Raw genomic sequence first — 25,326 nt, 5'->3', positions numbered from 1 at the left:
AATTAAATAACAGACATTTTCATAAATTTATAAAACTAGCAACTTTACAACACTAGCATAATCACCATATTACTTTATTAAATCTACTGTTATTAAACAAAGGTCATGATACACAGCATAAGATTTTCATTTGGCTGTTGTGGCTGTCTAGAGGAAACATTTCCAATCTGTGCTAGAATTTAGCCATATGTTGATGTACTGCTGGTTCCTTACACCATATGTACGCACTGATCTAAATCCACAGTACACTATTAATAAATGTTTATCAACTACTGTCAACCAGCAACAGCATAACTAGAAATCATTTTTGATCAGTATATGGGAAAGTACATGCAGATACTTTGATAGGTATTTTTTTTATAGGTGTAAAACTTGGCATGAAATAAAAATCAAAGTTAAACTTTGATGTGGGGGGATAACAATACTGAGCCAATGTGCTTTATATCAAAATACAGATATATACAAAGGAATATACTATGTATTAATTTAATTCATACTATGTATTAATTTAATTCATAAAATATAATTCATAATAGCAGGTTTTTCTTGAAAACTTTCTCTTCATAGGCTTGATATAATACATCAATTCCCTCCTCCTCTTAGAAAGCAGGAGGTAACTCAGTGTACACACATGCACACAGGGAGATAACATAGGGAAGCAGATAAATACAAAATCACCTGTATTTCAGAATCAGCCAAAATTCTTATCCTACCCCAGCACTTCTGCCCAACCCCGGAAATGGGGTTACAACATCCTGACAGCTACACAGTTCCTGGTTAGCCCATCACCTCATACAGTATTAAAAGGAAAATGAAGGCTGACTACGTGTACAGCATCAGAAGAAAAAAGGAGAAGAAAAAATATCCAGTTTTCAAGGATATTGATATCAGAGTATTCCAGATGTTTTACTGGGAGTATTATGCATCTGCAATAGAATGATAATATAATTTTGTGGTTCCCTATACAGTGTTATGAGCTGAGAATGCCAGTTCTACACCATTTTTTTTTTGACCAACTATGTTCTTTGAGGAAATACACTGAACATCACTACTATCTCTTTGTGCAGTATTTTCTAATCTATACATGCCTCCAAAAACACACCACAAGGTGAGAAGCATCATATCACCCTACTACATTGGGACCAATCTATCACTCTCCTCTATAGAAAAGCAAAAATGTACTTATGTGTTAAAATGAGTAGGTTTGTGTGAAATTATCCATGTCAACAGCAGGATAAATAAATGTTATTATTTAGCAGTATTTTGGAAGTGTAGCTTCTGAGGATTAATAATGAGAATGATGCCAATTAAAAATAATGGAAATGATGCATTTTGTTTGCCAGATAAAGATTTTATCCTTGTATTTTTTTTCCTGATAAATAAATTAAAAAAATATATATTATAAGAAGACAGAATGCTTTCTATACCAAGTAATTATTTACACAGAGATCCAAAAAAATTACCCATGACAGTATGGAAGTTTATTTCTATTTTATTTTCAACCACCAGTATCATCTGGTAAGTCCAGATGAACACAGATGTTCATGAACAGAGGCTCTTAAGAATTTGAATCCAACCACTTCTATCCACCTAGATAGAAATAAATTGGTTATTCCTTTATAAACCAGCCTTCTTGACTGGTAGTACTCGAAGAACCAAGGGCACAAAATTATAGAAATTATGTTCACATATTAGAACATAATTATACGGGGGAATATATTCAAATAGCACACACACACATGCTGTGTTATAAATGAAACTTGACGACTGCTGTTCACTTCTACATCAATATCAGCGTCACCCTTTATGTTGGTGTTGAGGTCAAAAGCTTGAAATTCTGCTAAAATACTGTGTGCCCTAATTCCATTGAAATAACAGATGTTACTGCACCCTTTTTAAGCTTGTTGCCTAAACCAGCAACATATCTATCAAAGAATCAGGTTGCTAGACTGATAATCAAGACCACCAAGCCAAGGGAACAGCATGTCTCATTCAGTCACTGGGTTTTTAAACGACATCAACTACCTGAATTTTAAAAGCTAGATTTGAAAAACTTTGTTAAAGTTTTTACATTCTGTCAGTAGCTGACCGGACTAAGACTGTTCACTCATTTTATTTCCTATTCACAAGCCCGTGAAATGCATGTTTTGCTGCTTTGTGTGTCTTCTGGAAACTGAATACTGGTGATGAATATACACATGCACCAAACCTGATATATAACAGTATGCATAACACAACATTGTAATTACCACTGTACTTTAAATAACCTGAATCACTAAACTGCCGATAGTTACAACTTATTTTTAAGTCAAAGAAAAAAAATCACACACACAAAGATAATTAAGTTATCAGATAATCAAATGGTCAGGCTAGATACATCCCAGAAAAAGTCAGATTTTCTAATTACTAACATTTGCCTAGCAGTTGTTTTTTCCCTTGTTCTTATTCCATAATGTAGACTATATGACAAAAATCAGGAAAGGGGACAGGTGAGAAGAGTTAAAGCAAAGCCATTCTAGTTTACATAGAGATACTATCTTACTTCCTCCTTTATTTCCTGCTCTAAGAATGGAGCCTAAAGTTTTAGTTTGTTATCTAGCTAGAAATCATTCTCTTCAGATGCCTAATAAGAAACAGACTCTACTCTGAACAGGCCCTAGGAAAAGTGGTCCACAGTCTCTGTAAGAATTTCTTGGTATTACTGTAATGGAGAACAGTACCAACAAAAGAGGAAATCTGATAGTGCTAAAATGTCCCTACTACATTTGTGACAAAGATATTTGTCCTAGAAACACCGTGTACATGAATCTCTCTTTCACAGAATACTTCTAGGACAAATGAGGAAATTCTGGAAATAAAACTACTATTGCTCAGCTATGGCTATACACTATATGCTTCAAATATTCTTTTTTCATTACAGAACAGATATATTTTCTCTGACATATGTTTCATTTGTTCAAAGTGTATTGCAACCATTTGCATAGCATGCTGGTTGTCACACAACTTACAATATAACTCCATTACATCTGCTTCAATTAATGAATAATTTTCCTAAAATGGGACATAAGCCAAGACGGTGACACTGCCAAATACCATTCAAAGAATGAGAATCATTAGAAGAAACAGTGAGATAGCACTTACAAATAAATAACTCAATTTAAACAGATTGCTGATTAATTTGTTCAACACCAAAAACATTTAAGCTTTCATTTATTATCGTTTAGTTCCAAATCACTTCTAAAAACAGGCATTAAAATGTTTGGAAAACTTCCATGCAGTGATTGCGCTAATGTTTATTTTATTGGATCCCATCTGATGCAGAGCAATATTAGGACTGTAGCAGAGTGAGAATGTCTCTTATGGAAACCTTTGATTTCACTTGAGAGCACGCAAATAACTGTGTGTGTTTTTATGTATATGCATATATATATCTACTTACTCACAAACTGCAGGGAAGGACAAACCCACAAAGGCACTAGATAGATATTCTGTATACATTTCATTTGCAACTCCTTCCAGATAGTATTTCTGCCACGTATCCTCCTCGATCTAGGAGAAAGAAACACAAGATGCAGAATTCTGAGTAAAATCAAAAGTTTCTTGGAAATATATAAACTACTCAGACATGAATCTACTTTTAACAAATATAAATTAGTAGACAGATACTATGGCAATTAATATTGCTTATTTTTACAGGTTTTCTTGGAATGCAAAAAGAGAGTCCATATAATGAGCAAATTAAATAGCCCTATGTAAAACTAAAGTACTTCAGTTCTTGCAAGCACATTCAGCATGAGGTGAAATAAGGCTGTGGAAAACATGGGGATAAAATGTCTCAGTTTGCTCTTTCTGAAAATTCTCCACTAAAATGGTCAACTTACATTGTTACACAAGTCTCTCTAGAAATGTCTCAATAGTTTTCACCTTCTTTAAAGTTGGACAGCATTTGAAAAGTATCTGAAATTCTACAAATCTGTTTTTCTCAGCATCTATATAGCTATTATAGAAATGCCAGAAAGAGATTCACTGAAATTATTTTTTCAAGGGCTGTGTCTGCTTTGGGACAGCATCAGTAGAAAAGTTCTGTTGCTGAATTACTTTTGAAGATATCAAGGAAAAGAGCAGTGCAACTGAACTACCATCAAAAACCCAGTGTATTTGTCTAAATAAGAGTTTCTAGTGATACCTGAGAGGGAAGCCCATCAAGTTCCTGACTGCTATCCTGGGATCTACAGGTCCCATGACATAACTACAGGCCTTATAGCTCCGCCACTCTAATGCCACTCTCTAATGGCACCAAATGTTAAGGTATCTGAGCTCAGCCTCTCAGTATCCATCCGCAGCATTAGATCTACAACACAAAGTGTAAACACAAAGCTAAACGGGGCGAATGGGTATGTGGCCTTCTTAGGCAAACCGAGGTGACCACCACAAATGCGCAGCCTGATGTATTTCCCATGCAAATTTATCATTTCACACTAAATATAAATACTTCAACCACAAGGGGACATTCTTACATAAAATTACCTCTTTGACGTTATTAGAGTATTGTGTTAATGGGAAATAGAACCTCATATTTGCAAGAATTATGCACAGCAACAGAAAAAGCATGACAAACAGTATGAGAGTAGCCAAAAACAGGCTAATTACATCAGACTTGCAAAAAATTTTTGAAATACTACTCTAAGAGTTAAAGACCCTAATATCTTAAAAGCTGTATTTTAATCTTTTCCACAAAAATAAGTGAACAGCTTATTCCACTACTTAAGTAGCCTCATTATGATCTTCATTTTACTGAGCAGAAAGTGAAAAGATAATGAGTTCAGATGTAAAGGGCAAGAGAGTAACCAGTGAAAAGCTACATTATGGATGATAAGATATTCTATTTAGAAAGCTATTGGCAGAGATTTATAAAGGTACTTCAAAGGTTAAAGTACCAAATAGTGCTCAATCTGTGATGGATTTAGATAACTATCCATTTTAAACATTTCAGATTTTTTCTTTTTTTGATGTCTTCACCTTTTCCCAAAGCTCAGTCTACACCATGTAGAGATGATAATGCTGATTCTACAATAAATAGAGCTGACCTCAGGGTCAACAATGTGACGAAAGAACTATCTGTCCTTGGTGTAAATTACAGCAGATGAGGCTAAAGCGCTTTTATCTACACTGCCAGTCTAGCTTGTCTAAAGTCCCTGAGCCAGTCTAATTGAACCTAGCTAAATATGAGCCAGATTTTCTGTCCAAAACATGCTGAACTCTCAGCATTTCAGAAATACTTATCAAATAAATCTGTCCAATAAGATAAATGACTTTTCACTGCTTTAAAATATTGTACAGTTATATTAGCACCCACTATGTCAAATATCTATTTTATGAAACTTCTTAAGACAGCAAGACATACTGGCTTGCATATTCTTTACAGTAAATGCATTACAGTATATTATGAGGAGTCTGTTTCTTGTTATGAATACATACTCCATATTACAATATCGCTATTGGTATCCAAGAAAAGAAATTAATACTTGGAAGGTGAGCAACTTGGTTAAAAGTGTAGAAAACAATTTTTCAGTCATTGGGCAATTAATCATAAGAAGAAAAGTATCTTTGAGCAAGCAACAATTTATCTCTGTCTGTTGTGTCAAACTACATCTGGTTTTGAACAGCATTAAAACAAGCAGCTTTTGCATAAAATGCCTCCATGCCAGTCTCTACAGAGACGCAAATAGGATAAACATTTAAAAGGGGAAAAATTATATCACAAATTCCAAACGCCAGTCAGTTCAGGACTATGACCTACAATACACTGTATATATTTCTAACGTATCAACCAACTGGTTTTCTACCTCTTAACTTGAAAAACAAACTTATGACCATATAAATGTTATTTTGACTTTTTTTTTCTGGATATTAATCCCATTTATTTTTCTTTTTATGGATAACTGAATTTATGAATAGCTGTTACAAAAAAAAACCCTCAGAGATAGAGTGGTATCATAGATATGCAGCTCAGTGAGCAAAGCCAGGATTACATTATTCAGTACTAGCAAGTAAAGCAACAGTCCCCGTGAAGGACTTCAGAAAGGGAATTATGGACAAGCTCTGTGGTTGCAGGAGCATGTGTTAAGAGTGCAGTGTCCTAGCAGTATAAATAACAGTCGCAGCTGTGCTAAGCATCTAGCTTGAGGAAATGTTCTTGTAACATGTCCACACATGGCTTTAATTGAAATGATGTGGCCATGATAATGCTGAGCTTGTTAACCTTTCACAACTTGGAAGCACTCTGCCCTATAACAACCTGATCTACAGCATGATTAAACCACTGGAAGCTTCTCTGCTGATTCTGTCAAGCGTTGGGATCACTGTCCAAACAAAACAATGCAGAAAGGCACCATAGTGTTTTCTGACATAACAATTTAATATTTAATACAAATGAATTATTTATTGGTGTGACAAACTTCTCTCTCTCACACAAACCATGTCCCAGGATTTAAAAGAACAAATCTAAATTGGTATTAGTATTTTATAAAAATTTACACTTTGATTACAGGCTCAGTACTGATTTGGGATTTACCAGACTTATCCTCATGTTAAATCATGCAAAAGGCACTTTTTAAAAAGTATGTTTTTTGGGGGAATGGGTGAGGTTAAGAACAACAGAACAATTTACTGACTTGCTAAGAACCCAGTGAAATATCAGTTAGAGCAAATCTATTTTTTCCCTTTTCCCTTCCTGTTGATGGGCTACCAGGTAACCAGTTACTTCAGTTCTGGAAAAGTAAACAATCAATTGCAACTATGAATTTCAATATGGAGATGATCCAAATCATATGTTTCCTGACAGGCAGACTGCAGACAAGAGAAATTTCTTCCTATAATTTCATCATTTGTAGACCATGTGGGATGCTAAAATGGAAATCCATTGTGTTACTCATCACCATACACAGAGTAGGCATATCACATTTTTTGTGATTTTTTGCAAACCTTTTATTTATGTGAAGCTTGCAAATGATGCTGATCAACAGCACTTTGCATACACAAAACAGATACAATGCAGGCAGGATAAAAATCGGCAATGACATGTTTGTGACTTGTGCTTTATTTTGTGGCTTTTTCTTAGAGGAACACCACCTGGAGTTGGAAAAAAATACACAAGAAGAAAAAAGCATAAAGAAAATCATATAAGGCTGTATTCTGCTTTTCTACTTGTTTCGCCTTTCTGCTTGCTCCCATGTTTTCTTTCCTTTAAGTCTCTGTTTTTGATTTGGAGCAATTGCAGGTCAAAGCCATACTATGGTGCTCACTCTCAGTCAAGGACCTAAGCAAGTACTAGCAAAACCAGACTGATTCAAAAAACACTGCAACTTCTTAAATATCACTTCCTGAAGTGATCAGAATGTTAGATCTTAGGATAACATGAAATTTTGAGTGATGAATTTAAACAATTGCAGTTACTAGGAAAAGAAAGAGCATCATGCAGTCATCCAGTCCCTCTCCAGACTTACTGATCGTTACCTATTACTAATTATTTCTTACCCATGCTTCTCTAGACTTTAACAGTGAGCTGTCAAAACTGAACTGTTAATGTAGAGATACAAAATGGTCCCACGTACAGCTAAAAAATAGGTGCCTCATATGTCAGTGGGCTGAAAACAATGAGGAATATCATTAGTTGTTGAACATCAGGCAAACTCTACAGAAACTAACAGAACTGAGTTTGTGGTGACTTTGGTTCAACATGCGACTAATCTGGGTTACTAGCACATATCATAAACTTCAATTACTAAAACTATCAAAATTATTTCATTATTGAAATTAATATCTATCTTATTCTAGCTCACCTGAGAGCAAAATCTGGATACTTCTATTTTCTACCTTTGTATAATATGGGTTAATAGAACAGAGACAAAGAGAACAGATTTTGTTTCAGAGTGAAGCTTCCTGCAAGAAAACTTAGCCTGCTAGAAAAGGAAAACATACAATCCTCTATTAAATATTAAGGGCTCCAGAAAGCCAAATATGTTAATTTCTTTCTCATATCAAAAACTGACGCAAGGCTTTATCTCCTGTTCATAGTTATCTCTGTGGACGATTGCAAGTTTGGGAAGGAATTTAGATAAAACCTTGTCTTATCCCTGAGATCAAGAATCTCAGAGATCCACTGGAAAATGCTTTCTCAGTAGCAAAATCATTGGTGAATAGTGAAGCAGGCAAATATTTCCTTAGAGTCTTTGCTAGTAGAGTATCTAGCGTTACTGAAGAAAAAGATTTTGAATCTTTCTTTTTCCAAATCAAACCTTTTCCAGATTTTTAAAGAAGTATACTTCAGAAACATAGCTGTTAAATCCTAATGCTTATAGGTATCTAAACTTAAGCACAAAAAATATCTACATGAGAACAGGAAAAAATGATAATGCATCACAGAGAATATGTCACGCCCCCACATGATTTGAACTTAGATCTCCCAAGTTCTCCTCTAGTACCATAAGGACAAGACTATCTAATCCTGGTTATTTTATACTATAACTCTGGTCTCCTGGTTGCCCACGAAGCAAATTACCCATTCAATAATCTATACGAAGAAGAGTCAGAAAACTAAAGAGTACACCTCCAAGAAAAGAAATCTAATTTTAATCTGTATCTTTTTTTCAAATGGTAATGCTCCTATCCTCTTTTTATCTGTATATAGATACAATACAGATATCAACAAATATATTTACATAATACAATCATTCACCAGTGATAAATGGTGACAGAGAGATGAAAAAATGATGTACATCTCACCAGCACAAACATTAATTTTGTCCAGAAATCCCTTAAATCCTCAATACAACCAGTCCAACCCTTGGCAATGTAATTATCAGCAGCTACACAGCCCCAGCTGATCAATTTTATGCACAGCATTCAATTCTGAATGCAATGATGAAAGTAGCTACAGGAAAGAGATTGAGTATATCTGAACATGAGGATGCTGTATCATCTCTGCTGCGAAGGTCTAAAATGCACTATTAAGACAGAGAACTAAGACTGTGACTTGGAATATTATATTGCATTTTGCATTTAATGAGAAAAGCACAGAGAGGACAGCGGAATGTCTTTATAATTATTAAGGAAGTGACACAATTAAGACTCCTTTAGAGGACAACAAAAGCATTTGTAATGTCTGTTCTCTAGCATTGCTCATAGAGCTCAGCTCAACACCATCCAAGGAGAGTGTTTAAGCAGTAATGACATTGAGAATAATTTCAGATGTTTTGAAGATGATCATGCAACTGATATTTTGAAATACATTTCCTTTTATAAACTGAAATTTATAAACTGAATAAAAAGGTCACAAGAGAAAAACAGTAAATTAGTGAGTGAATTCCAATTATTTTAACTCCAGAAAAGAACTTCAATACTGTAGTTGGGCTATGAAGATGAATAAGCTTTACTCAAGTGGACTAATTCTTTGTTCTACATACTGAAGAGAAAGCAAAATAAAATCAGTCCAACTACACTGGGAAATATCGGTGATCCATTCCACTTTAACAATATCCTTGATTGGTAGTTGGGGGGGAAAAAAAAAAAAAAAATAGTAGTGCAATGTATTTTAAACATTTCTTCCTAACATCCTTTCAGTCTATCAAATTGTGTGGGTTTCTAGTTTTATTATACCTTTAGACATGGATATCGAAATCTGACGGATAAGTAACTGGCTCAAAGCATTCATACATTCATAATAAATATAAGGCTTCTTAGTTTTATAATTGAACCTTATAATTGAATTTCCTTAAATATTATAAATTATCAACTATCTTTTTACTCAATGGCATTGATTCCTTAAATCAAGGCTAACAAGTATGCTTAGTAGTATAAAAATTCTACAATCTGAGCCAACTATTTCCAGAGTTTTTTCTGTAAGTGAGAGTATTTCCAAAATGGATATAAAATGAATATGTTATAAAACACAAAATATATTAAAAAACCTCAAATGTTAATTTCTGAGCTGAGATGTGCTTTTTCATGGTATATGCTAACATACAGTCTGGAAGTAGGTCTTTTTTATAATAATTTATATATTTTTTTAATAATAATTAGTGTATGGCTTTCAACCACAGCAGTTTTTAATTGCTAGATTCTGTGATTAGGAGGATTAAATGTATGCAGAACCTTTCACAGAATGCATTATCTTTGGAAACCAGCTATATTAGTTCTTGGTCTCAGGCCTGTGGAGTGAAACTGGTACAGTAGGAAATTTGTTAATATCAGGTATTCTGTTTATTATGCTGTGTCTTAACAGACCTCACCATAAATTGAGATGCTACCATTTTTTTTCCTACATTTTCAAGTTCTTCTTCCTTTTGAAAAAAACTATTCTTAGGTGTCAGAACAGGTCAATGTTGCCTCCTTTAGAAAGTTATGTGGTGTGTCCTGTATGTAAACACCTGACTGGTGCAAACCTGTGTGCCTTTATTATGCCCCTCAGTCTGGGCTAGGAAGCAATTCAGTGGAAGACATTGGCATTAACTATGTGTTTTGAGCAAGGGCTGCCAAAAGAGCATGCACGACATTCCTACTCTCAAAGTAGCTTAAAGAACTGAGATTGCTCTGGGTCATTTTTAAGCTCTGGAATGATGCCTACTGATTTACCAAGACTGCAAATACAAAACTAAGTTGCCTTGTGAAATTGTGTTACACTCAAGGACCACATTCTGTGTTTTTTTTTTTTTTTTTGAACAATACTAAGTCATGCTGGTCTATATGGTTGTACACAGGGGCAAATTTGGCTACATCTACCTTTTATTTACTTTGCAGTATTTTTCATATGGGTAGACTTCTGGTATACATTTGCAAATCCAAACAATACAAAAAATGCACTACAATGTAGCATTTCAATCTTGTGCTGAGACTATGCAAGCAATAAAGAGTCCCAGTACCTTTATTAACATAACATCAACAACATTCTGTGCTACAAAAACAATAGACCATTAAAATACGTTTAAGGTGAGGAGACTTTTTCCCTAACACATCATTGCATTGCACAATCTTTTCCACACTTTTTGTGGTCTTACAATTTTAAGTTACATAACCTTTTTGAGCTGATTTTCTTTTTGTTCAGCTTGGTGCAAAAGAAACATAAAAGATTCCATGTGAGATTACATTTCTAAAACCAAAAGGAATATAATACACACAAAATATAATACTTGAGGTATCTTAGTTTGTTTTACCTTTAATATTAGATAGAGAATTTACACAAATCATTTTGATGTAATGTAGCAAATAATGACTTAAATCTGTGCAATGTCACCATTAGTAATGTTCATTTGACTTATGAAACATTTATGGCACACTGAATGACTTTCTAATCACTTTAGGAAAGAGGAGGAACAAACACTTATTTCAAACTTTTTTTAAATTAACAAAAACAGTTTCATAAATTTTCCTGACAATCTTCTAATGTATATAAGATGTATATAAGTTCTATAAGACTTCACCAACAGTGTTTGCCTAAGGAATCTATGGAAGTCTGACAGTATTTAAATTCTGTGGTGCAATGAAAAGAACTGTAATATCTCTTAGCAAGAGCACATACTTCTTTTCAACAGAGTCCTCCTTAACAACTCCAATCAATGAAGCACTGTCACAGCTGCTCTCCTGCTAAATACATTGTTGGTTCACAATCTCCACTTAATATCTTATTAATAGCTTCCTCTTTCAAAAAGTTTCTAGAGTGAGATTCTAACTTGGAGAAAGGACATCAGTTAAAGAAACGAACCTCTTTCTGCCACCAGAGCAGATGGATTTTGATGCAAGAAATAAGCCTCAGTTCTTGTATTTTGCTCTAGATTTTACAGAGAATTATCAGTTCCTTGGTAATGATGACATCCATTCTATTCATCTGGACAATCCTTCCTTGGTAAAATAGCAGATATCTTTTTTGACTTATACTAGCAGTCTTGTATTTTCCCAATGTAGTGTCTGACTATACTTTTCAGTCACATCTGAAGATGACATTTGAGGTTATACAAGTTATAGTGTATGCTTGCCTTATTCTGAAAAATATCATGTATATGTATATGATCACATATCTTTCTCTAAATCTACTGCTAATTTTTTTTTTCTATACAGATAGAAATACACAAATGAATTCAATAAACAACAGAATATTTCAAGCACTTTTGGATTCAACAGATCAGGATGCTTTCCACCTTAGTGAAGAGGCAAAGTCCCTTGCAAAGCTACAGTTTAAAATCGTTCATCAATCAGTAAGTCAGTCCAATTCTTCACTTTAATAAAAATACTAGATTAACTTTATAAAATAGAAATACAGAAAACATAGAAGTGAAAATGGACAAAACAGGCAAAAAAAAAAAAAGTATTCAGAATCTTGAGCTACATTTTCTGGAAAGATGCTCCCTTTTTGTTTTTCCAGTCATGCTAACTACAAGTTCCAGGCCATAAACAGGTGTGTGTCTGATACAGTGCCCTCCAAATCCTACATCTGTCCATTTTATCACTTTTGAATTTCTCAAATTTCTTACTGCAATTTTACATTCAATATTAAAATAACTTGAATTAAAATCTAATACATGTGCATCTTCCTGAGAGAAAAATGATTGCTTCTGATTCTGGAAGGACAGAAGCAGAAGTTTCACATCTATTCTGAGGTCAAGAGCGGGTTCATAGAAAAGGTTGCTTCAATTATCTGGATACATTAGTGTGACTGTTTCAAATGTCTAAGACCCCTGAAATGTCACATTACCATATTAGGTAAGAAGAGGGAAACCAAAATGACCTTCTGAAAGAATGCAGATCACTAGAAATACAGTTTTCCTTTGGGATATAAGTAGAGAGGATTAGCATCAAAGCAAGCATATGCTGACGAATCATAGGCAGTTCCCAAGTTTGTCTTTATTAAAATAAATTTTATTTTTCTTTTCATAACATGAATAAAGATGCAGTCTAACAGCAAATATTAAATGAAAAGTCCAGTCTTGTTTCCACATTTAAAACGGGCATTTTTTGACTATATATGGTAGCCAAGGATATTTTTGATACACAAGAGTCTGTGGTCTCCAAATCTTTGGGGACTCCAAAGGATCCCTCAGTTAAATTTTACTTACTTTATTTTTACTTCATGAGAAGTAAAGACTCACTGCTCTGTTGCAATGCACACCTCCACAGACAAATTCCTGTCTTTCTCACCTGATGACATTAGGCTTTCTTTGCCCACTTGCATGATGAACTTCAACCGAACCATGGCCTACCTCATATTCCAGTGCTTTCTGTCCCCTAATAACTCTCATGAGATTGGAAACCTAACCTTTTTTTAGTTGGAATCAGTGTCCTTAAAAAGCAATGAGAAAGGAAGCACAGGCTGCTGCAGTCAATGCCTTGGTCCACTGAATTATTACAGTTGCCATATAAATCTAGGAATAACTGGTTTACAGCTTTGCCTTGCAAACCCAAAACAGGCCTTTGACTGAGGAGAAACAAATACATGAACGATGTTGTAGAAAGTTGAGTCTTCAGTTCAAACACATGGTCCTTATTTACTCACAGTCTGAAGTCCACTAGTCACTTGATATAAAAGAGCAAAATGATCTTTTTTTTTTCTGGGCACTTTGTTGCCATATGGGATATATAAAAATTGTATCTTTGTTTTAACAGCAGGGCTTTCCTGATTGATAAACATGTATTTTGTCCAAAACAAAACATAAAGCACCAGAAAAATCTCCCAGGAAACTGATGGTGCTTTGAACAACCCTTTAACGGTCAAGCACTTGCCAAATAAATAACAACATAGTTTTCACAGAACCTGGCTCACTGCCCGATTTATAGCAGAGAACTTTTGTGTGCAAGAGTGCGTTGCATTTTTTTTTCGTCTTATGAAAGCTGTTAATGTGTTCCTATCTGTTTCACATTTGAGCCATGCTTTCTACTCAACCCTCTGACAAAGTGAATTGTGTACTAATACTCTCTAATGAGACAAGACATTACCTTTATGAATGACCTCATCGAGAAGAGGTTGGCTAACATTGTTGAAAGGCCCGGTGCCAGGCAGCTCTGAGCTATGAAACCCAGCTTGAGCTCAGCAAGACAAATTGCATCATCCCCTTCTTTCCAATTCCAGCTTGGAATATTTAGCAGATGGGCCTGAAAACAAAACAAAATTAAACAAACAAAAAAAAGTGAAGACTCACAGATACTTTTATGGATACAATATATAGTATTCAAGGAAGAGCAATAAATGCTTTTCTTTGTTACTTGCTTAATTTTTTTTCTGAATAGGCAAAAGCGCTCCAAATATTTAAGAATAAAATTCTATGTTGAAAACTGTTGCAATTTTACCTATTTTGGATAAAATCTCACATTTCTCATGTCATATTCCAGGTGCATAGTGATGACTGTGACACTCAGCCCATCATCACCTCTGAATGAACTACAGAACGTTATAACCTTGTTTTTCTTTTCACGTATTCCTTTACCTAGTAACAGGGAGTAACAGGTCAAGCTACTCTCTGTCAGGTAAGGTACATGCAAAATGCATAGATATCTAATAGATTACAATTCATGTGAAGTTGCAGCCTATATGAGACACTGTCACATATTAAGGCATATAACATCTTTTTCTTTTTCTTTTTTTTTTTTTTTTAATTCCTTCTTCCCTGAAGGAAAAGAACTGGGCTTATTGAAAATCTAAACTCTTTTTTCAAAGTGCTATAAGGACTGCAAAAAGAAAAATATCTGATCAAAGCAGTCTTCCAGTGTATACATTGTTCAGTTCTTTAGGTATTAATATTTTTCAGTTATTAATATAACTCTTTTGGCTTCTTTACTCTTTCTCATACAAATACACACACATAAGCTAACAGTCTCCATGCTCTTGTTTGTCCTTGCAGGTTAGCATCACTGTTCAACTCTCTGAAAAACATTGTGTCTTGAAAACAAATTTCATTAGAAATAAAGAATGCCATATTTAAAACAACTTTTCCTCAGATACCATTAACCAGCAACGCTTTGCTTTTATTCTGTAAAAATCTAAGCTACTCCATTCACGCACAGGAAGAGGACATCACAAGCAATGGTAATTGCTCGTCTAAGCTGAGGTTACAGGAACAAGAAGTTAAAGCTTCTGAAGCTAGATTATACCTGGTGTAATGAAGGTCTACCCAGCCAACCCCTTCTCTAACACTGGGCAGTATTTGATACTTTTAGAAGCAATACAAGAAATAGATTGCATATGCTTTATATATCCTTCTGAGTCCTGTTAATCAAGAGTTTATGGACTTCCTCCTCCAAAGGATTGGGTTTAATGGCCTCAAATTTAACGGCCACAAATTTGCACTATTCCCTATACTTATTACCTAGTAATTTCAGGTCTACATTTTCATCCATTTCAGTCAATTACCAATAAACAATAACTAAATATTTTCTCAAGTATCCACATAAAAAACAACTTCAGATAACTTGCTTAAGACACCACAAATTCATTTTGGATAGTTCTAATCAACTTAGTTGGGCAAAATCTACAGTAGTTGAGTGGTTAAAAGCTCATCTGGAAGCAATGGGAACTTTGGACAACCTGCAGCTTTGATAATTAAATCCTAGATGTTTAATAAACACCACAAGATTTTGATAAGCTCCCTTGCATATATAACCTAACTGAATTAACTTATAACTGGATTACATGACAGGACTTATAAGCATGTTTCTGTTTGGAAAAAAAAATAACACTTCCAAATCAGGGGATCTAGAAAAAAATGGGCATCAGTGAATGCAATAGAGGAAAAAGGACTGGGGAGAGGATCCTGTCAGTCTTAACATTACCTTATTGTGATACTGCAACATCTGAGTGATAATTCTTATCTTCGGATGGTAGTTCTTTATGGAAATTACTCTAGAAATAAAAGAAAAAAAATAAAGACAATATATTAGCTAGTGCAATATCTGGATATTTTACCACAGTATCTCTACTTCGCTGTATTGTCAAGTAGTCTTTTATTCATCTGGCTGTGGAACTTAACAACTAAAGACAGACAAATGCAAATTTTACATCCAGTCAAATTAAGTTTCACTAGATAACATCAAACTTCAGGAATTACTTAGTTAAAAAACCAGGCTGAATCCTCTCTCCACAAACTCCTCTCAAGCTCTTCTCAGATACCCCATTCATTCCATTAAGCAAGTAAGACTGATCAGACTGTCACAACTGCTTGCAGTGTTTACCTAAGAAAGTATCTTGTAGGCTGCTGGCCTGTCTTGGGCTTCCAAGAATACCAAAGGTAAGGTCATCAAACTGATACAGAAAGCTTTATGCACTAATTTGCTATGTTTTGGAAAGAGAAAAGACAGAGCTTCTCTCACTAGTAATTCCCCATTACTTACTGAATTATTCAATTAAATATTTTATTTTGTTTAATGAAATTAATTTGAATGTGAATTCATATTTAAACACACACTTATATTAAACATATTGAATCTATAAAAAAACACAATAACCTGTAACTTGAACATTTTTAAATGTATTTAAGCAATTAAAGCCAAAATAAGCTTTCTTGCATTGAATCTCAAAAGTGTGTTTGAAAAATGAATTAGACATGTTTAAACCCTGCACTTTCCACAGGCCACCAGAGCTCTTTTCAGAGAAGAGATTTTACTTTTTTATTTTGCTTGTACCTTCAATTCATAAAAAGCAAACAGGTGAATTTGACAGGCCAATAAAATTAGTTCACAACACTTGGCCAATAGAGTGTTAGTGAATTTTTAACAGATCCTTGATATTTAAATTTTCAAAAGGCCAGACTGATCTCATTAAAACTAAGGTTGTATGAACAGAACACAAAAAACAGAACAGTTCAGCTTCTCTGTAACTCTATTCTACCTGTCATCTACCAAATTACCCTTTATTCTCCCTTCTTTGGAGAAAGTAAGGACAAAAAGAACAAAAAGATCATGTGCTCCTTAATATGTTATGTGCCTAATTAATATAAACAATTTTTAGTTGTCAGTGCAAAGGAGGAGGATGGAGCTAGGGAAACCAAAGGATCTTTACATCATGACACACATGCAGATAAGGAGCATCTGCCTTACTGTCCCATAAGCAGATAAATTATTTGCAGGAGCAGAGTTACTGAAGAGCTGCAAGGTATGAGGTGATTAAGGGACCTTCAGTTCCATCATTAAAAGAAGCCCAACACAAAACTGTTGCTGCAACAAAGCTGCACTTCTTTTGCCCTACTTTCTATTGGGATCGTGCCCAGTTATGCATATTTCAACTCTAGGGCTGACAGAATGATTGAGAGTACCAAAGCCTGTGTTTCACATGGCTATATTGTCCTTTTCCTGATGTCTTAAAAATGAATTATTGACTAAAGTAACACAGTGAGCAACCAAGATCCAAAAGATGGTGCCTATCTGTGGACTTAGAGGATAGGAAGTCAACACTAGTTACATGGCAAATAAATGCAGCAGGATTCTGCTCTCAGTGTTCTTGTGTTGTTAACTTGGGCTGTCAGTTGTTCTAACAAAGAAACAGGAAAGGCTCATGCCTCCTTCGAAGTAATTAATTTTTAGAAGGTATTATCCTACTCAATGTAAATGGAGCTCTAAAATCTGTTTCTGAAAAAAAAAAAAAAGTGAAAGGAAATCTCTAGTTTACCAGAGAGGAATGCGTAGATTCTTGTAGTTAATACTAGTAAAGTACAATTTCTTGGAAGAATAATTGATATTTTGGATGAAGGAAGGATACTGCAAATGGGAAAGAAAGCCTGTATACTAGGCCCAAACTGAAATACATTATTTTCAAAGTTCATTTTTGGACCACTCCTTCCTGATTTCATCATTTCCTCTTCTGACACTTTTTCTAAAGCAGTTACATAAAAAAAAAAAAAAAAAATAGCCAGGAATTCAAGGAATCCCCATCCCAGAACTTCTGAGACACTTCTAACAACTCTCCTTCCTCAGAATCATGGCAATAATCAAGTGCCACAGGTCAGCAAATATAAAGCTGCAGCTACAGCTTATCTAGACACCAGAAGCTAGTTAAATCTGAATTAAGAACACAAAACCTACTCAAAACTAATGACTTACCTCATAATGTTGGAGGCATCTTCAGCATCTGGGTCAGCGCAGTATTTATTGGCAAGGATTAGGCACGCATCTGCTGACTCTATCTGAGACACCAAAGAAAATGCAAACATAAATAGCAATCTTTATGTCCATATCTTCTTTCATCAGGAATATATAAGGGAATGCAATACTTCCATCATGAATGTGATCGTCAGTTTGCAATACTGCTGAGCAGTAATATTATAAGACCTTGTAGGTAATATGGGTAATGATAAAAGTTCTCATATAGCCATAAGAATTTCTTACATGTTGCTCACACCAGGTTGGTAGTTCAGTCATTAACTGCTTTATAGAAGCTAAGGCATGAAAGGGTTAACGACCATGACTTTTATAATTAGATACTGAAATTTAGACCTCTGAATCACTAGGAAGTTGCAGTTATCTCAGTACATGCCTCCACAAGTCCTGCAGTTTTATTTGTGAATTTAAGTACTAACAGACTAGACGGTAAAAGAAATGGTTGTCCTGATGGTTTAGAATCTGACCACCAGTTTTTAGAAAGCATGAGGACAGCTAATCTGTTTACAGACTTCCAGTGCACAATCCTTAGACCTAGCAAGCTCAAAGCAGATGACAAAAGCACTTTTTAGTGCATGTGGCCAAATACCAACACAAAGAAGGATGGAGAGAAGAACACAAAATACCAACATGCAATTTTATGGTCATAATGAGAACATTTTGTTCTGCAGAACTGAAAGCGGGGATGCTGTGCTAAAAAAGGTTAAGCAACTTGTGCAGCCAGAAAGGGGTAGATGACAGGATTTCTACTCCAGGAAGCGCTAACAAAAAAAATCTAACAAAAAAATCTAACTAAAAATTTCCCTCGCTTAAGTGGCTAGCTCATGCTTCACTAAAAGGCGGCGGAGAAGGAGGCCTGAGCTAATTCTGCATATATAGTAGCTTGCCATCTCTTCTTCTTTTATCTCCTTTAATTTCATGCTTTTGAGGAGTACAAATAATTTACCATAGTAGATTTTAGGCAATAAAAGCACCTCATTTTAGCTGCCAAATATTTCAAATTGGGTTTTTCTCTTTTTCAGAATTCTAGACAAGAGGAAAACGGTATGACAGGAGAAAAAAATACATCTTCTAATCACTCTCATGAAGGTAAGAAAACAGCATTTCAAGCAAGTAGAGGAGGACAATGTTCTATCATATCAAACATTAATGTTAGGTAGACTCTTGAATTAACCTCACTGAAAAATTCATAAAGACTTCAGTAGAGTGGCAAATAATGTATTCTGGGTCGTAATGTTACAGTAGTTTTGAAAATAAAATACAAAGAATACAAGTCTTGTAAGGACAACAACATATAAGTAACATACTTTATTAGTCCATGCTTCCCCCTCCCCCCCAAATACAATGAGTATTTTAAGACAGACAATTAGCAGAAGACAATAAAGCTATTACCTTTACTCTTGCCAGGTCATGGGGATTAAGGACTGAACCCTGATAAAATTCCACCTGAGTGAAGTGTCGTTTAAAAAGAGCTTCCAGCTCAAGGTTAGGGGAGATACTGAATTCGTCAGAGGAAGAAAACAAAAAAAGAGCAAAAGAAGTCAGTTTCCAAACAACCATCCTATTTATGATCCATTTATGTATTTAAGGTATTCAGATTTCTGCTGATGCTTCTCCTATGTTGCGGAAATACCATGCAGTACTCAAAAAGCAAATATTATACTGCTTTCGCTTCCTTACTTCTACCTATAGCCCACTTAATCATGCTGTTGTGCACATGCATCATTTGTTACCATCACACAGATATGAGTCCAGAAAAAAATGTGTAAACATTTGAAAATAACATCCTCGCATGGCATTCTCCGCAGAAAACTACATCCTGTGCGCTCAATCATCCCCTGCACACACTTACCACCTACAAACAACTGGTTGCACGAAACAACAAAACCAATGCCAAATGACTAAAATAGGCCAATATCCCAGAACCACCCCATAATGATCCAGCACTGCTTGCAGCACTTCTCTTCCAGAGCAGCGTGCTCTTCCAGATCATAAAAGATCCTTCATACTGCATCTCTGTCACATAGCTACTTTCTAACGGCTTCTCTTACAGACATGCCAATCTGATGCTGAATCACAGGTAAGAACCAGCAACAAACAGCAATGACTTACAGCAATAATGGCCATTGATTTGTAAAACAATCATAGAAAACAATTTGTTTTTCAAATAAATACCAGCTTGTTAACAAAAGTAATACATTAATCTAATGGCTGTTCAAGTTTCATTCTAAGGATTTTAGTAACAGGCGAAAAAAAACAATTCTTGAAAGATTACTTACTTATGCAGAAATACGATTTCTACGTTGACATCATCCCTATCCTTGTGCAGGAAGTCCTTCAGGAAGTTGGACACACTTTCCAGTGTTATGTGACCACAGACAACTATGTGCCTGTTACAGAAAAATCAGAGTTAATCTTTCAACAGTAAAACAAAACAAGCTAGAAAAGTAAAGATGGAAATAGTAATTTATTGACCAAAAAGAGTATTAGCCTCTTCTTGATGTTTGATGGTGAAGTCAGAAAAACAATGCATGGATTTCAAAAGGTGCTTTGCAACTGAAAATACATACACTCTCTCACCTGAAACAACTACTATAAATAAACCATTTGGTCTAGTATTATATTTAACAGTAAGTGGCATCATTTATATATATGCCTATATGCAGTATTAATCAGTCCATTTCAAAGTCATATTTCTCTATTTTACACATCTTTCTCCACATCTCTACCTCACCTACCAAGATTCATTGTCTACATTTTTATTTATGACACACTGCTTATCACATAACACAACAGCAAATCCCCCTGAAATTATTCCACATTTTTTCCATGGTTGGAAGCAGACAGTTATGCCAGTGAAGACAGCACGTTTGCTGCTTTATAGGCCATGAGAAAGAGATATCTGTTTTTCCTACCACACCAACTATGGTGAGCACCCTTTACAATAAGAAATCATTATTTAATACCCCGATGCAATGGATTGCCTGAGAACCTAACTTTGGTGACACAGATGGTGGCATTGCAAAGGTTCCTTCTGCTCCATATTTTTCTAATAGTGGTCTATAGAAGAATCCAACCGTTTAACACAGAAGCGGAATATATATTTACATACACCTTTTGAATTCAACAATTTAATTTCTTAGAGTCTGAAACAAAAGGCTTGGGAAATTGCACTCTTCCTGACTTACAGGATCACTTACTATTGTAAAGCAAAGCCTGAAAACTTGTTATCACAATCCACTACCTTGTCTCATATTTTTTTTTCATGAAATAAACTCTACCACATTTGCCACTGCTGTCATCAGTTTATGAGAGATAGCAATTTTGACGATATACCTATAGTTAACATTTCCAATTAACACACCACTTGCAGATCTCAGGAGGAGTGACAAAATGGTCTAGATGCCACTCCTGATCTAACAGAAAATCAACTTCATTGTAGCTACAATGCACAAATGCTACCAAGAAACAATTTTGCAAACCTATTTCAGCACTTGAGTAACCAAATATGAAGCAAACTAATTTCAAGGGTAAAAATTAGACTGTCCAAGTCTCACCTACTTCATAATTGTTCTGAGGACAATCCAGTACTGCAGAAACCTCAATGGCTGGAAGCAACAAATAAGAGGTGGCAGCAATAATTGCTTATGTAAGGTTCCATTAGGGGCTATTATAGGAGCCTGTTCTTGCTTCATAATTTGGTGCTTGACTAAGTATGTGAGAAAAATGCAGAGAACTCATTGGTAAAGGGGTAATGGTGCAAAACAAAGAATAAATCAATAATATGCATCATGCAGTTAATATCACCATCATGTCCAGTTATTTTAGCAGTGGTTCAGGTTGTCACTAGGAAAGCAAAACACGATAAAATCTGACAGTGATCTAGCACACCTTATGATACTTCTAACTATCACCACTTGTATAAATAGTACAGAGTTTTAAAGGTGCATATAGCAATATGATCATCTTGAATTCTACTCTTGTATTACCTCTCATTCTTGGTGGCAGCACCAAGCCTCTGAGACATAGTTTTAGCAGTAGTATCAATCGAAAACATTTTTTTTTTTCCCCTCTTGCTTTTTAAATGTTTGTAAGAGATGATCTTCACGCCGTGTTTAACTCAGAACTCAATACTGTGAACTTCTGTTGCTAAGCTAGCACTCCAGAATGTCTGCTTTGGCTTCAACAGGTTTTTGCCAAATTTTAATTTGGTGCAGTAAGTGTACAAAACACTGAGTTTTGAGACTGCAAACCATTCAAAACAAAAAATCACTACCTTAAAGCATTCCTCTTTTAGGAGATGATAAATACAATATTAGAAAATAAGACAAAGCATATATTAGTTTACCCCCTTTTTTCTTGCAAAAGGTCCTTAAACGCTCTCCTGTGGGACCTTCATATCCTGGCAGAGTTTGCCACTTGGCAGAGTAGCAGCCTCTGTGCTAGATAAAAGCATGTCCATGTAGTACTTTTCCTGAGTGTAAACCCAGCTGGCACTGAGAATTGCAAAGGCCTCAAAAATTATAAATAATGGCCAAAAAATATTTGATTCTGTTCTCCACATTATTCATTCAGGTTCTCTAAAAGGACTGATTTAAAGTTACGGAGATTACATTCTTCAAATGTGCCCACCCATTCATAACTAGGAATTGAACTTTCTATCTTAGATTATTATTTTTAGTAACGGAAATCTTTCTGCTTTAAGCAAAGATTTTTCACACTCTGTTGTTGTTGTATTCAGCAGGATGTTTTCTTGAATGCCCCTGTGGTTTTCTTGAATGCCCCTGTGCAGAAAAGTTACATGCATGCAGCAAAGTTACATCCATCCTCAGAATTTTTAATTCACTAGACTTTTTTTCAGTCACTAGTAGGAATCCATATTTTAGAAAATATACATGGAAAAAAACAGCAAGTCAGACAGAAGTTGCAACCTCGATCCCAAGTTATTCTATTACAGTAGATATTTTCTTGGACCATAGTATTACAGGATAATTCAGGATGGAAGAGACCTCTGGAGGTCACCTAATCCAAACACCTCATGCTCAAGGCATATTTATTTGGTACAATTATTCAACCCTACTACAACTCTCACTCAGTAGGCTTTCATACTAAAGTGCTCTAGTGAAAAGAAAAACATTTGGCTGTCAAGTACGCTCAGATTTGAGCATAAGGACTGACTCCTCTGAAAGTGTCAGAAAGCATCTGCATCATGTTTTCATTTTAGCACTCTGATTTCAGACTGGACATTATCTATCTTCACGTCTTTGCAATTCTTACGTATTTCAGAACAGTGATTGTGACAAAAACCTCCTGGTTTTCAACCAATATTTTCTGATGAGAAATTCCCATTAATTTTGGTTGAGATCTCCCACAAAAATCTCCTTTTAATGTAAATTATATATATATATATATTCTTTTTTAGAAGTGGGAGAAACTGAAAACAGATTTCCTACTTGTCTGGAAAGAGTTATTAGATACATTATCTTAGAAAAAGTGGAGAGCTTATATTGCTCCAATCTGTCCTGTATACGATCTAAAGATTTATAACTTCCTCTATTTGTGCCAATAATCATTCCCTTCCCATGCACCACCCATTTTTTTCCACGCACTAGGAGTTTAAAGTAAAGCCAGCATATTGGATGTCTTCTGTTTTTAGCTACAGTTGGCTCATAGTAAAATACTATATTAATAATTTTGGGTCAACAGAAATGTCTAACCTCAGCACTAAGCTTTTGTTTAGACAAACTTCAGAAGTAATATAATATCAGCCCAAATTTCTTTCCTATTCCAAATTTTTAATTAAAAAAAAAATTGGACATTCCTTTGCAATACTGAATATCAGGGAAGTGGACAGTTTTATTGCTGACAAGCATTAAGGAGAACAAAGTTCCAGTAAAGTTATAGTTCTCATTGGTACTGTATCAGTGGTGAAATTGGTTTAATATACCAGTGCCAAAAGCTGTATTACACAAGACTGTGGTCCTGCAAAAAGAATCCTTTTACAGAGAAAACAAAGCTTATATGGAGTCATATTCTATCAAACAAGATAGACAGACTGACCCACGCTCTCTCACATCCACTTATCAGTCTCAAAATTATAGAGACAAAATACAGAAAACAGTTAATAGTTATGTGAAGAAATATTTCTACACTGGTAAAATTCTCTGCAGTGCCTAAACACCTTGTCACTCACGTATGAAGTGACACATCTTTTTCTAAAGGTGTACTGGCTCTTTAACAAGTAAGCAAAAATGTTGGTAATAGGTCCCTAGCCACTATAAATACAAATAATTTCAAGAAAAAAAAAAGAAATAAGCAAAAACTACATCAGCTACAGTTCTGACATGAGATAATTGAGAACATATACTTAATCCATGTAAATTGCACAGTAAATGAAAACAGATCCATTATGAACAGGATTCTTCAGAAAAGATCTTTACAGCACTCTTCCTCCAGAGGACACAATACCAAAGGCAAATCTTTTGCCTGTTTATTTTAGAAGAAATTATAGCCATTTTTTTGGAATAAGTATAAAGAACTCGAAAAAAATCACTCTAACTAGTCTGTCATAATAAATCAAAGGTAATAAACAGAAAATTCTGTTCAGCATTCAGCAGGATACATGGTATTCACTTGTCAAGTAACTAAATGAAGTGTGGCATATATTGGTCTAGATGTCTCTTTAAGACTGTAATATTTATACCAAATACACATGCTCAAATCTCTTTACTGTCTTCCTGCTCAGTATTCTGATCATGCCTTCATCACAGTTTCTTGTTTTTCTCTTTCTTCACAGAACACTCGAACCCAAAGTTGGGCTTCTAAAGACTACATTTTTAGCCAATACATATTGTAACCAACAAAAAACTTGGCCATAGATTGCTTATATGACAATAGCAAAGACTCCTTTAAGAACTACTTGACTAGAATGGACACCTTCAAACAACAATAAGCTACTTGGACACCCTAGGCTGTTTTTTGTTTGTTTTAGGTAACTGCACTGGATGTGAGACAAATGTTCTACTTATAAACTTGCCTTTTTACATTAGTTACTAGTACCTAGGAGGAAAGGTCATAAAATGCTGTGAAATAAAAACATGACATTTAAAAAAAAAATCACCTGTAAAGTCTTTATTCACATATGTGTATCAGGCCCTAAAAAGCCTCTAGTGTAAAGGAGACAAATGAAAAGCA

General features: G+C 34.9%; 1 protein-coding gene across 17 annotated transcripts in view; it reads right to left on the bottom strand.

Moving 5' to 3' along the window:
• KCNMA1 (potassium calcium-activated channel subfamily M alpha 1) overlaps nt 1-25,326 on the bottom strand; it is a 432,171-nt gene that overhangs the window by 113,594 nt on the left and 293,251 nt on the right. For all 17 annotated transcript variants that reach the window (XM_088526419.1, XM_088526403.1, XM_088526411.1 and 14 more), the window contains exons 10-15: nt 20,412-20,522; nt 19,525-19,630; nt 18,076-18,158; nt 15,814-15,883; nt 13,984-14,139; nt 3,440-3,549 (exon numbers count right to left, since the gene is read on the bottom strand). In XM_088526419.1, the coding sequence (XP_088382545.1) occupies nt 3,440-3,549; nt 13,984-14,139; nt 15,814-15,883; nt 18,076-18,158; nt 19,525-19,630; nt 20,412-20,522 (636 nt within the window). The remainder of the gene's footprint in view (nt 1-3,439; nt 3,550-13,983; nt 14,140-15,813; nt 15,884-18,075; nt 18,159-19,524; nt 19,631-20,411; nt 20,523-25,326) is intronic.

This window comes from Tinamus guttatus, unplaced genomic scaffold (assembly GCF_059628265.1).
Source record: "Tinamus guttatus ecotype Peru unplaced genomic scaffold, ASM5962826v1 Tinamus_guttatus_pri_ptg000246l, whole genome shotgun sequence".
Classification (NCBI taxonomy): domain Eukaryota; kingdom Metazoa; phylum Chordata; class Aves; order Tinamiformes; family Tinamidae; genus Tinamus; species Tinamus guttatus.
Note: the sequence above shows the minus strand (reverse complement) of the source record. Positions and strands in the feature narration are given on the sequence as shown.